Genomic DNA, 12263 nt, shown 5'->3' on the forward strand with positions numbered 1-12263 from the left:
AACCCATTCCAGGCTCTCACCACTCTTATGGTGAAGAACTTCCTCCTCATGTCAAGTCCAAATCTACCCATCTCCAGCTCTGCTCCATTCCCCCTAGTCCTGTCACTACCTGAATTAAATCACATTGAAATATTTGAGCATGACAATCACAGAATGGTTTGGGTTGGAAGGGATCTCCAAAGGTCATCTAGCCCCAGAGTCCCTGCAGTCAGCAGGGACATCCCAATTAGATCAGGTTGCTTACAGCCTTGCCAGCCTGACCTTGAATATCTCCAGGGATGTGGCCTCAATTACCTCCTTGGGCACCCTGTGCCAGTGTTCCACCACCCTCATGGTACAGAACTTGTTCCTGACGTCCAACCTAAATCTGCTCTTCTCCCATTTCAGACCATTTCCTCTCACCCTGTCCCTGCAGGCTTGCAAATGGTCCCTCTGCAGCCTTCTTGTAGCCCACTTCAGGTACTGGCAGACTGCTAAAAGGTTTCCCTGGAGTCTTCTCTTCTCTAGGCTGAAACCCTGAGCTCACTTAGTTTTCTATCAGAATCTATTTAAAGCAAACTGGCTTCATTTACTTACAGGGCAGATATTAATTTTCAACACTCAACATACATGGACAAGCATTTCACTTTTTTTTCCCCCTACTTTAAATGTTATTTTAAATTATAACTTTTATTTTCATGTTTTAACTAGGTCCTTGGGTAGCCATGTAAAAGAAGGCATTCCCAGAATAGGTGCACTCTATTTTTTCATAAAACCTAACAGCATTTTATAAACCTATTTGGATAATAGATTTAGTTATTAGGATGCTATGAAAGGGACCACCTGAATTTGCATCATTGTAATGTAGTTCAAAAGTATAGTGTGAATTTAATTGCAGCACTGTTAGGTACTGTTAGGTAATTCAGGTACTGGAAATAGTGTATCTAAGATGGTACTGATTGAGTGCTCCTGCAAAACCCATATGAAAGTATTACTAAATGGTTCTCCATAGCCCCAGCTAAACTCTAACATCAGAACCCAACTAAAAACTAGTCTTCCTTTGTCTAAATCAGTTGCCATTGGAATTTAGGTTACATCACCAATGCAGTAGACAACCTGGAGTTTACCTTCATCCTTTTCATCACTGTCTCTTCTATGCCATGTAACTCTCTTACTCCTAGTAGGAATAAATGTGTAATGGCTCAACGTCATAGGGTAACTATTGTCTTGGTTCTAATTTAAATTCCCACATACTCTAATAAATTTGATAGAACTTATTGCTGTCTACAACTACCTGAAGGGGAGGTTGTAGCCAGGAGGAGGTTGCTCTCTTCTCTCAGGCAGCCAGCACCAGAACGAGAGGACACAGCCTCAGGCTGCGCCAGGGGAAATTTAGGCTGGAGGTGAGGAGAAAGTTCTTCACTGAGAGAGTCATTGGACACTGGAATGGGCTGCCCAGGGAGGTGGTGGAGTCGCCGTCCCTGGAGCTGTTCAAGGCAAGGTTGGACGTGGCACTTGGTGCCATGGTCTAGCCTTGAGCTCTGTGGTAAAGGGTTGGACTTGATGATCTATGAGGTCTCTTCCAACCTTGGTGATACTGTGATACTGTGAGTGTTAACCCTATACAACTATGAGCTAAAATAGGTATCCACGTGGTAAATTTTTCATTTCATACTCAACTCAGATTAATGCTCCACTGAATACTCACAGCATCGCTCTGTAAATAGGTGCAGTTATACATATACTCCAATTTTTTGCAAGTAGCTTACCAATATAACCAGGTACATCTCGTCCTGTGTAGGTAAAACATATCTTCAAATTCATACAGACGGCAGGCTGGTCATTTTCCATGCAGTTTAAATTAGTTCGATTTACTGAATTAAGGTGTTTTAAAGAAGCTTCAACAATTATCACTGGTTTTGCTCTAAGAATAGAAAAGATTAAATGTTCTTAAAATACTTCAGAAGTAGCTTATTGTTAAGAACGTAATCTCTGACAGTCTATGTTTATATTTTATGATTATGTTTAAACTATATACATTTTTCAGAAAACAAATAATTGTGTGCATAGTATTTGTTGCCTCAAAGTGTTTCATCTACCCATATTTTCTTTTCCCATATTTGCTTTTACTTCAAAGTGTTTACTTAAACATTTTAGATGTAGAGCATTCTAGAACCTAACAACTGAAGCCCAAGACACCAAGAAGAATATCAGGAGGTTAAAAATATACTACTGAGTTGTATTAAGCTACATTAAAAATGCAGTTAAATTGTATGGTCTTTAAAAGCACTGAAATGCAAGAGTCTTACCTCAGAACCACAGCAGAATCAGAGAGAAATGCACCAACTGCCACATCTGTCAACAAAAAATAATGAAAAAACCAAAAAGATCAGTATCTATCTTTGTCCAAAGGAATTACTGCTCAGGTATGAGCATTCTGTAGCGTATTCACCTTTTAGTCAGCATTAAAACACCAGCTGCCTTCTATTACAAGGCATATAATAACATTTAAACGTGTTCTTCTCCATCTAGATGTGGTGGAAGGTCCAAATTATGCTTAGAACACATATCCATCACATGCCCTACATACCTGCCCGAATACTCACCTTGCCCTCCCCCCCCCCTTCCTGCTTCTTCTTCCCAGGTGGAAGAAGTGGGAAAGCAGACAAAAGCTTTGGTGCCTCTCAGTCTCTCACAGACCTCATATTTGGCCTTGTTTTTCAGCTTGCTTTGTTTTGTGATAAACACAGGTCAGGATCCTAGGCATGTGCATCTGCTTCTGTAACAAATACCACGATAGAATTGTTCCCCCGTGATTCTCTACTCATTTGAAAATGAAAAACAAACAAACAAACAAACAAACAAAATCACCTTGGTAGCCATTGTTATCTGCATCAACGCCACTTGCTATGGATTGCCCGAACATGCTTAAAGAGTTACTGACTTGATGTCCTTGTATTCTCTGAGAAGGAAAAAGACAGCAATAGAGAAAATTATCCTTGGAAAGCTAATCTTTGAGTTACAACTGCCAACGAAAAATGTTAGCACAACCATCCTGCTGCTGAAGGCAGTTACATGCTTGCCTCTGCTAGAAAGTATATCTCTGAAAGTAACACTTCTAAGTTTCTGCTGCTGTTTTGTCCCATAAATCCTGCCTGAGGCTTCCAAACCAACTTATTTTTCTGATACAGATTATATTATAACTGGAAGTCACAGACTATATAAAATATTTTTAAAGTATCTCAGATAGTCAAAAGGTACAATTAAGGGAAAACCCTCCCAAATTTAAACTTGAGGTTTTCCTGGATTTAACACTTTACATTGAAGAGCATACCTGTGAAAATGAGGGTCTAATTCCATCTTCCCTGCCATTGTATATATAAATAGCCCCTTTTAGATCATCTTCTTGTGGAGCTCCAATTGCTACATCTGTGAAAAAAAACCAATTTAACAATAATCAGTTGACTAGGAAATACAGGGAAGTGATCAAGAAACCCAAACCATGATGCATGCAATGCCAGTCCAATTTATTTAACCGAACTCGAAAGAGCTGATGATAGATACAAAGCAAATGGAAACAACACAGACCTGCTCAGTAACCTGACTCTACCATAAATGCTAGCTTTCTGGAAAATAAGGGCCAGATAGAGCCATTTTGCTCAAGTCTGTTGCTACCATTACTGAATGGAGAATAGCCAAAATTATCCTAGTCTTTCAAAATAAAACCCTCCTTGTATTCACAGAACTATGCTGCTTTTCCTGCATTGTGCTACTTCCACGTGGATAAAATGACTTAAAGTGCTCTTATTTCACATAAAAATAAATTATTCACTTCAGGTAGTGTAATATCCTTAACAGCTGATAACAGGATTGAACAGGCATTTAGCAAGTAAGTGATGGTAGCCGGTTTACACAAAGTGATTTGGTTTATGGCTGTATGAATTAATCTCAGAGTAGTGTGGTGACACATAACCAAACAACAAACCCACCCACCCTCAACAGTCCTTACCAACCAAAAAAAACCAAACAAACCACAGTTCCAGTAGCCAGGAATTGTTAACCAAAAAGTGGTGGAAGGGGAGATGAATTACTTAATTTTGAAAGTCACTATTACAAGTCAATGAGAGTAAACTTCCCTTTGCAAGTAAGCAAAATGGATCTGCAAATGAGAAACACCACATGCTGCAACAAATCAAAATCACAAGACAAGCTAAGATCTGATGATGTGGCTTTACTGAACAATTCCATGATTGAACCCATATTTTAGTGACTAAAATATACAAAAATATGTAGTCTCTACTGGCGAGAGGAAAATAGGAGAGCCAACTTGTGCTCATTAAGATTACACATATGTTCTTGAAGAGGTCATATGCCACACCAACATGCATGCCATTCTGCCATTCTATTCACAGGCCTGACACTGCTTAGGTCACTCAAAAAGTACTGATGTACTTTTTTTTATTATTTACTATAGACAACTGGTTTCTAACACCTAATTTCTCTTTATATTTTTCTTCCAGCTGTTTTTCTTACAAACTTTTCTGCTGCCACTTACAATATTGCCTTCAGTTTTTCTTTTCTATGTTTTTGTTCCATTCAAAAGCTAATAGACTTGTTTGGTCTGCCTCTCACAGAGAGAGTGATTTCCCATTGGAATGGGCTGCCCAGGGAGGTGGTGGAGGCACCGTCCCTGGGGGTCTTCAAGAAAAGCCTGGATGAGGCACTTAGTGCCATGGTCTAGTTGATTGGATAGGGCTGGGTGCTAGGTTGGACTGGATGATCTTGGAGGTCTCTTCCAACCTGGTTGATTCTATGATTCTATGATTCCCTGCAGCTTTAGGATGCCCATTTTACAGTACCTTCTGTGTCATTCATCTACTTGCTATGCTGCTGTTAATTTGACTTGACTTCTCTGTTCCCCAGCCCTACATTTGGATATGGTTTTCCTTTGTGGTTTGCAAATGTTTTAGGGCAAATACTGAAACTTGTCTAATTGTGAAAATAATGCAAAATGGGATAAATGAAATGCAAAAAAAGCTTGAGTAACAGGGACCATGGGTGGAAAAAAACCCAGAGGAATACTTTATGGGAAAGGAAACAAGATAAGAAAACAACTGTTCCAAGCTTTGCAGGTTATAGAACAGGATCAAAAGCACAAGACAAGAAAGTGCAAGAAGAACCTTGGGTATTAACTGCAAATACAAAAAGTTAATTCAGAAGTGATAGGAAAGATGTGGAATTGATAAAGATACAGCCCAGAAAAAGCTGATGGTTTGTTTCTGCACACAAGATATTGGCTTCCTGCATACAGACCAAGTTTTAGTAGAAAAAAATGAAACTGTTTATGAAATTTTGGAAATGCAAAAACGTGTTTTTATCCTGTCCCTTCACAGCCTTTTGTGCCTGCCCTTCTGCTGGAGGGTAGCACATGCCAGTTTTCAGGCATACTGGCTGTTCCTATTTGTTTGAAACCATGATAAGATGAATGGAGCCACTGTATCAGGTCACCTCTGCTTGTCTTCAGTCGGCTATGCTTTTGCAGGCTACCTGAACAGCCAGTGAATGTCTTGGAAGGAAAGAACCTGGAAGCAGCCCATGAGGCTTTCTGTAGCAAACACATTTTTGGCAGCCTGACTGCAAGCAAAATCATAGAATTTTTTGGGTTGCAAAGGAACCTTTTAAAAGTCATCTAGTCCATACCCCTGAAGGAAAGTATAAAGTCATAACAATCATTTTAGGTGTTAAAACACAGGTTTTAAGGTCCAGCACCTGAATTTGCAGACTGTTACCACTTATGAACATGCTCTTTATTAGTGACAGAACCTAATCTCTTGGTATTACATATCAATGACTGTGAAACAGCAGTATTTCAAACACTGGCTTAGAAAAGAAAGGTCAAGTCACCACTTGAATGCCTGCTAAGACTTCCATAATTTCTCATTTATCACAACAGTCCACTGCTCACAGAAAATTAAACCTAGGGGATTTTCTTTATATACTTACCTTCAAAGCCATCATTATCTATGTCTCCTAGATTGGCTATTGACTCTCCAAACCTGGCTGCATATGAGTCACTCCCACTGAGCTCTATGTTCAGTTCTACCATCTTTGCCTCCTACAGGAAAGCAGAGTCAATATCACGTTCAGAGCATTACTCAAAGTTATAGAACTGCATGGGACACCAATACATAATCCTACTTAACAGCTTGGTGGAGAAGTGAGCATTATTAAAGTCACTGGACAGCATTTAGTCTAAGAAAAATAAAAAATAAGAAAGTTGTTTTTTAAAAGGAGAACAGCAGTGTGTGCCCATAGGTTGTATCTGTATAACAAATAAACAGCAAGCTTGTATCAGAATATAAGGGCTTGCTGCTCTGAGAAAACTGCATTTGCTCAGTAAGTGGAAAACAATGGCTGCTTGAGAGCTATTGCCTGTGCCTTAGTTGTAGGAATCCCCCAGAGCGACTTAGTTCTCTGTAAGGAAAAAATGCTATGAGAAAGTCAATTGCAAGCTTAAGATAATAAATATGTATTAGTGTGGAAAGGAAGAAAAGGAAATGAAGGTAAAATTCACTAAGTTGAATAAATTCAAAATCACACAATATGTAGTCATTGTACTTTCCCTTCAGATCCTTAAAAACAATAAAAGGAAGTGAAAAGTTAATGCATAATCTGTCTGGTTATTTTATTTGCCAAACTGAGGACTATCAGTCTCTTTCCTGAACTGGTACCACTAAATGCATGCAAATTTTTAATTCTCACTTGTCTCTGGAGCAACTAAAGAAGTTGCTCTTCACATTCAGCAGTAAGCATAGTAATGGAGGAGAGCTTGCAAAGAGGGTGTAGTGGCAGGCTGTCAGCATTTAAAGTTACTAAGAAACAAAACCAGTCTGCCCTCGGTTCTAACACTAGTGTAAGGAATGAGTTAGCTTCTACAGGTAGCCTTTGCAGGTGTCATGCACAGCCCTACTGGGATTGTCATGGTTCTAGGGCTGTTTTTCCTATGTCCTGAAACAGTGTATAGTAAGAGAAAGGAAATCTATTCCTAGCTTTTATACTAGGTGACTGTGTTACCATGTGTTTTTAAGAGAAAACACTTACAGAACCTGAATTGATATAAACATAAACTCTTCCTTCTTCTCTGATAGTACTTTGCATTGGAGCACCAACTAGCAAGTCTGAGAGGCCATCTGAATTCAGGTCCACAGCACAAATTGCAGCTCCAAAGTAAGAACCCAACTGTGTGCAAACAAGAAATCACATTATGTTTTAGTTTTGATGAAGTTATGTTAGAAGTTTTAAAGTGCAGAGAAGTAGTGTGATTTACCTTTTTCCCCCTTAGTTCAAATAGAATATTCAGTTGCTTCTCAATGCTAAAAATGTATGCCTAAAATGAAAAGAGAATGTAATTGGAGTTTAGCAAACAGTAATCTGAAATAATTCACTGTGTTGTCTCTACAGAATGCACTAGTAAATCAACAAAGAAACATATCACAATGTACAGCTAGTTACTATTTGTTATCTGTGCCATTCTTTAACACTGTAGTTCACAGCAGTGTTGCCTAGACAATCATCTTCCCTTATTCCTTCTTTGACTTTTTTCTCTGTGAGAAATCACATCTGTCTGATAGTTGTCTTTGGTAAGTTAACTAGAAAATCATGAGTGGGTATGTGGGGGCGTATTTTTCAAACCAACAGTATAAATGCTCTCTTACTTTACCAGTCTGCTCCTGCTGGGGAGCCCCTCCAATTACTTCTATACTGTCTGGTGTCAGAAAGTGTCCAGCTCCAACAGAGTATCCTGCAAATTAGAAATGTGCTTTTCAATTCTGGAAATGTTATGCAAAGACAAAAAAAAATGGGAGCATGACGTATAAAAGCTATCAACACCACAAATTATTCCAAATCCAACATTCAGACCTCATGCAAGTTAACAATGAAAACAGAAAAAAAAAATGTTTCAAAATACAAGCAAAAGGTCAATACAAACACTAAGTCTTTGCAAGCAGAGAGCAGTGTCAGAAACAGTAATTTCTTCCCAAGATCTCAATTTTCTGCTGTATTTTGAGGACCAATAATTGCATACACCTTCTGTTACTACATATTCTGCAACTGTTTGGTGAGTTCTTATTCTAATTGAAATGATGAACCCAGTGCAATGTGGAAATACTTGATTCAGTTGTTACTCTTCGACTATTGTACCTGGATTTCAGAGAAATGAAACACTGTGCTACTTATATGCATGTGCACATATACAGAGAGAGCACTGTGACATCCATGTATGAAAATGTCAGGCTCAAATTAGAGCAAAAGATTGATTTTGCAAGAAGAAAACATTGCATCAGTTTATGTAAGTGAATCTACGTAACACAGTGCCACATGTGGAGACAGCTCTTTACAAACAGGACCGTATTTTGGTGCAAACATCCAGCCACAGAACTGCAAACTGAAGACTAACACCTTAATCTGTAGCTACAAAGAAGTCATCCTTACCCTTTCCAGAATACATTATGGCTAAGTTGAAACAGGGAGGACAGTTAACATATTCTGCTACTCTCACATTTACTGGATGGCTGTTGAGTTTCACAGCATGCAAAGAAAGTGGAAAAATAGTCTTGGATCAGATGAGAATGAGCCTCAGATCTTTTATCTGTGAAGATAACTGTCTAGAATTCAAGTTCTCATTAAGCTGGCTTTTTCTTTTTGTATTTTAAGCTAAAAGAGGTGAATAAAGCAATTTATCTTTTAAAGGTCAACACTTAGTTTTTACTTATTCAACAAAAAATTAAGCTTAGAGTAGTTGCACTTTAATTTAACCTCCTCTGACCTTTATTTTCTAATTATTTTGGTTTTGCTGAACTCCAGATATTGATAAACCTAGTGAACTTAAAAAATTCAACCAACCAAAAACCCCAACCAAACAGAAAACTAACACCCAAACCAAAAAAACCCAACCAAAACACACACACACACAAAAACCCAACACAAAAACCTCCAAACTCAACCAACAAAAATCCCCAACAACCCAAAATACACCAAAAAAACCCAACAGTAATCAGAGTGACCTCAATTTTACTGTGATATTAAAATATGTCAGACTTCTAACAGAAACTATCTATTACTTCTTTATGGCAGTTTGTCAAGGCCCTGATGATTTGGAAGACTGAATACTTCTTTGAAAAATAAGTCCATTATTAATCTCCAAGATACTCTCAAGTGTTCAAGGAAATACTACCAAAAGTTATGTGTTGCCAGTTTCTTTTAATGTTCTGGAATTTACACAACATTTATTTCTTTCAACTTAAGGCTATTTTTGCACACTCTTGCTGCCCATCTCCAATGTATTAATTATTACTCTTCAGAATTTTCATGGAAAATACAAATAAAAGAAGCCAACTTCTCAGGCCCTGCCCAAAGAGGGATAGGGTAGGAAGATAGTTATGTCTAGTCACATGTTTGAGTTACACTCTGGTCACAATACACTCCACTGCTGTGGAGTACAGTGGAACATACTCCACTACTTAAGAGTATTTTTGTTCATTGTTTAAGAGAGAAGTAAACTTGGACTTAAAAAAAAAATATAAACTTTAGTAACACAATTAGGTCTTAAGTACTTAATGCCTTAACGCTAAAGATGCAACAGAACAGAGGCTGAAAGGAGAAAGATTGTACCTTTACATTCTATCAACCACACTGTGTATTATAAGAGAACAAAGTAGAGTATAGCTAGCATGAAACAATAGAAAACTTAAGACTTCTGACAGCTGCTACTGTGAAGAGATGAGCTAATGAACCCTTTCTTCACTTTCCTGTAGAAATGGCAAGTCTAAAAGGCATATGGCTCTGCTGAGTCAGCATGGGTGCTGCTAACAGTTGCACCACATTACTGGAGAAGTATTTGTGAAGCAAGCTCCATCAGATCTCAGGTCCTGGGTGGCCAAAGGAACCAGGAGATCCCATGTATGTGAGGGAAGGCTTTCCCTCCATCCTCCCCAGTAGAGTCCTTATGCAAGCTTTTACTGATTCACCTGTATTCACAGTATCACACAGTATCACCAAGGTTGGAAGAGACCTCACAGATCATCAAGTCCAACAGCTTTTGTCTGTCAATGACTTGGCTCATTTATTATGGACCTTGTCATTCTTATACTTGTAGAAGCAGAAATCTGGAATGAGACTTTTTCCCTCAGATAAATGCAACAGCTTTTTCCTCCTGATTGTCACTAGAAACCATTCTCTGGAGTTTTTCATTTGTTTTATACACAGTTAGAAACCTTAGTGGTTAATGATTGCGATCTGGGTATCTAATCACCTTTTCCCATCAAGCATCTCTTTTGTTTGCCTTTCCCACAGAGCCCAAAGTCTCTGCAAGGCTCAATACTGAATTCTGAAGTGTCAGTCACTTCTTATTTCATAATAGTTATTTTGTAATGTATGCCTGTTTCCTGTTGTCAGAAGAATTAAACTAGAAACAGGAAATATTTGTCCATGTGAACTGGACCCAGGAATGGGAAAATGCAAAAAAACAGTGGTCACAGGCAAAAATATTCTTGTTCAGGAAGGACAGACAAGCTTTTCTTAGTGTCTGGTGAGAAAACTGAAGCTGTTCATAGTTCTTAGCAAAACAAGTTCTAGCACTAAATTAATCTAATTACTTGAATACAGGTAGATGAGTAGGAACTTCATGGCTTTCTTTGCATTCACAGATAAGGTTTGCTTTCCCATGTGTCCAGTCCAAGATATGGCTTGAATAAAAAAAAACCCAACCAACCAAGCCCTTAAAACCACTCAACAATATAACCAAACACAACTGGAGGCAAGCCTGTCTCCTAATGTCATAGCACATTTCCTCACATTGACAATGCAATTATGACACATTTTCTCGCAGCTTTTACTGTAACAAACTTTGTGTAGTTCTGTTATATGTGAATTTGTCATGCCTTTTGCTATGAAGGCCCTTGGCTGCATTTCAGACTTTACAGTGAAGTGCAAATCATTGCTAATGAAGCTTATCTCTACCTTTTAAGTCAAGAAACAACAGAAAATCAGTGGAGAAATTTAAAAAAAAACCAGAAATTTACATGGAAGAACAACACAGAGGAAGGCTTAAATAATATGTAACAAAGTTAGAACACATCTTTAGCATTGTCACTTCTGGCATTAATAATGAAAGCACTACAAGCACTGCACTCCATCAGCTAATTACCTAAGTATTTGGATTGTATTTTTGTAAAATGGTAAATGTTTTTAAATACCTAAATAACTGCCAAATTTCACTTGGTTATTTGAATCCGTATAAGCATGGATTGTATTTGCAGTTGTATTGTACACAAAGACAGAACCAGTCCAATAAAATGATCCTGGGGCTCCCATTATTATTAAGTCCTACAAGAAAAAATAAAACAAAGCCATGTCATTCATAAAAATAAGAAAAACACCTCGAGTACTGTGTCCAGTTCTGGGCTCCTCAATTCAAGAGAGATGTTGAGGTGCTGGAGCGTTTCCAGAGAAGGGTGACAAAGCTGGTGAGAGGCCTGGAACACAAACCCTACGAGGAGAGGCTGAGGGAGCTGGGGTTGTTTAGTCTGGAGAAGAGGAGACTCAGGGGTGACCTCATTGCTGTCTACAACTACCTGAAGGGAGGCTGTAGCCAGGTGGGGGTTGGTCTCGTCTGCTGGGCAACCAGCAACGGAACAAGGGACACAGTCTCAAGTTGTGCCAGGGGAAGTACAGGCTGGATGTTAGGAGAAGTTCTTCACAGACAGAGTGATTGTCTTTGGAATGGGCTGCCCAGGCAGGTGGTGGAGTCACCATCCCTAGAGGTGTTCAAACAAAGCCTGGCTGAGGCACTTAGTGCCATGGTCTAGTTGACTGGATAGGGCTGGGTGCTAGGTTGGTCTGGATGATCTTGGAGGTCTCTTCCAACCTGGTTGATTCTATGATAAGTCAAACACTTTTCTTCAAAACTCCTGTGAATTCAGTGAGATGCTACTGGAGACTCATCTGGCTCAGTACTGGGGAATTGCTACTAGATCACAGACAGTATCTTCCTGACATTCCTAAAAAACATAATTACTAAAAACTTTGAGCTGTGAAGAACTTCAAAGAGTAACAAAGAGGATATTCTTTTCCAAGAAGTTTTTTTTTTAAGAAATCATAGCATTAGGGTGAAATGGAAATAAGCAAGAGGGTAAGCATTATTGGTATTAATGCTATATCAAGCATTACTTCAAAGACAATAATAAAGCTTCCTATTCTGTTATATTTTCACTCTTCTTCCAGAT

General features: G+C 38.6%; 1 protein-coding gene across 6 annotated transcripts in view; it reads right to left on the reverse strand.

The window, feature by feature from the left end:
* Positions 1–12263, reverse strand: part of ITGA4 (integrin subunit alpha 4) — a 43099-nt gene that overhangs the window by 17559 nt on the left and 13277 nt on the right. For all 6 annotated transcript variants that reach the window (XR_010306425.1, XM_064161791.1, XM_064161809.1 and 3 more), the window contains 9 exons: positions 11235–11364; positions 7695–7780; positions 7307–7366; positions 7081–7218; positions 5983–6094; positions 3314–3408; positions 2851–2941; positions 2289–2334; positions 1749–1903 (listed from right to left, as the gene is read on the reverse strand). Coding sequence is in view for 5 of the 6 variants with exons in the window: in XM_064161791.1 (XP_064017861.1) it covers positions 1749–1903; positions 2289–2334; positions 2851–2941; positions 3314–3408; positions 5983–6094; positions 7081–7218; positions 7307–7366; positions 7695–7780; positions 11235–11364 (913 nt within the window). In the remaining variant the exon portion in view is untranslated. The remainder of the gene's footprint in view (positions 1–1748; positions 1904–2288; positions 2335–2850; positions 2942–3313; positions 3409–5982; positions 6095–7080; positions 7219–7306; positions 7367–7694; positions 7781–11234; positions 11365–12263) is intronic.

The sequence above is a fragment of the Pogoniulus pusillus genome, chromosome 2 (genome assembly GCF_015220805.1).
Source record: "Pogoniulus pusillus isolate bPogPus1 chromosome 2, bPogPus1.pri, whole genome shotgun sequence".
Lineage (NCBI taxonomy): Eukaryota > Metazoa > Chordata > Aves > Piciformes > Lybiidae > Pogoniulus > Pogoniulus pusillus.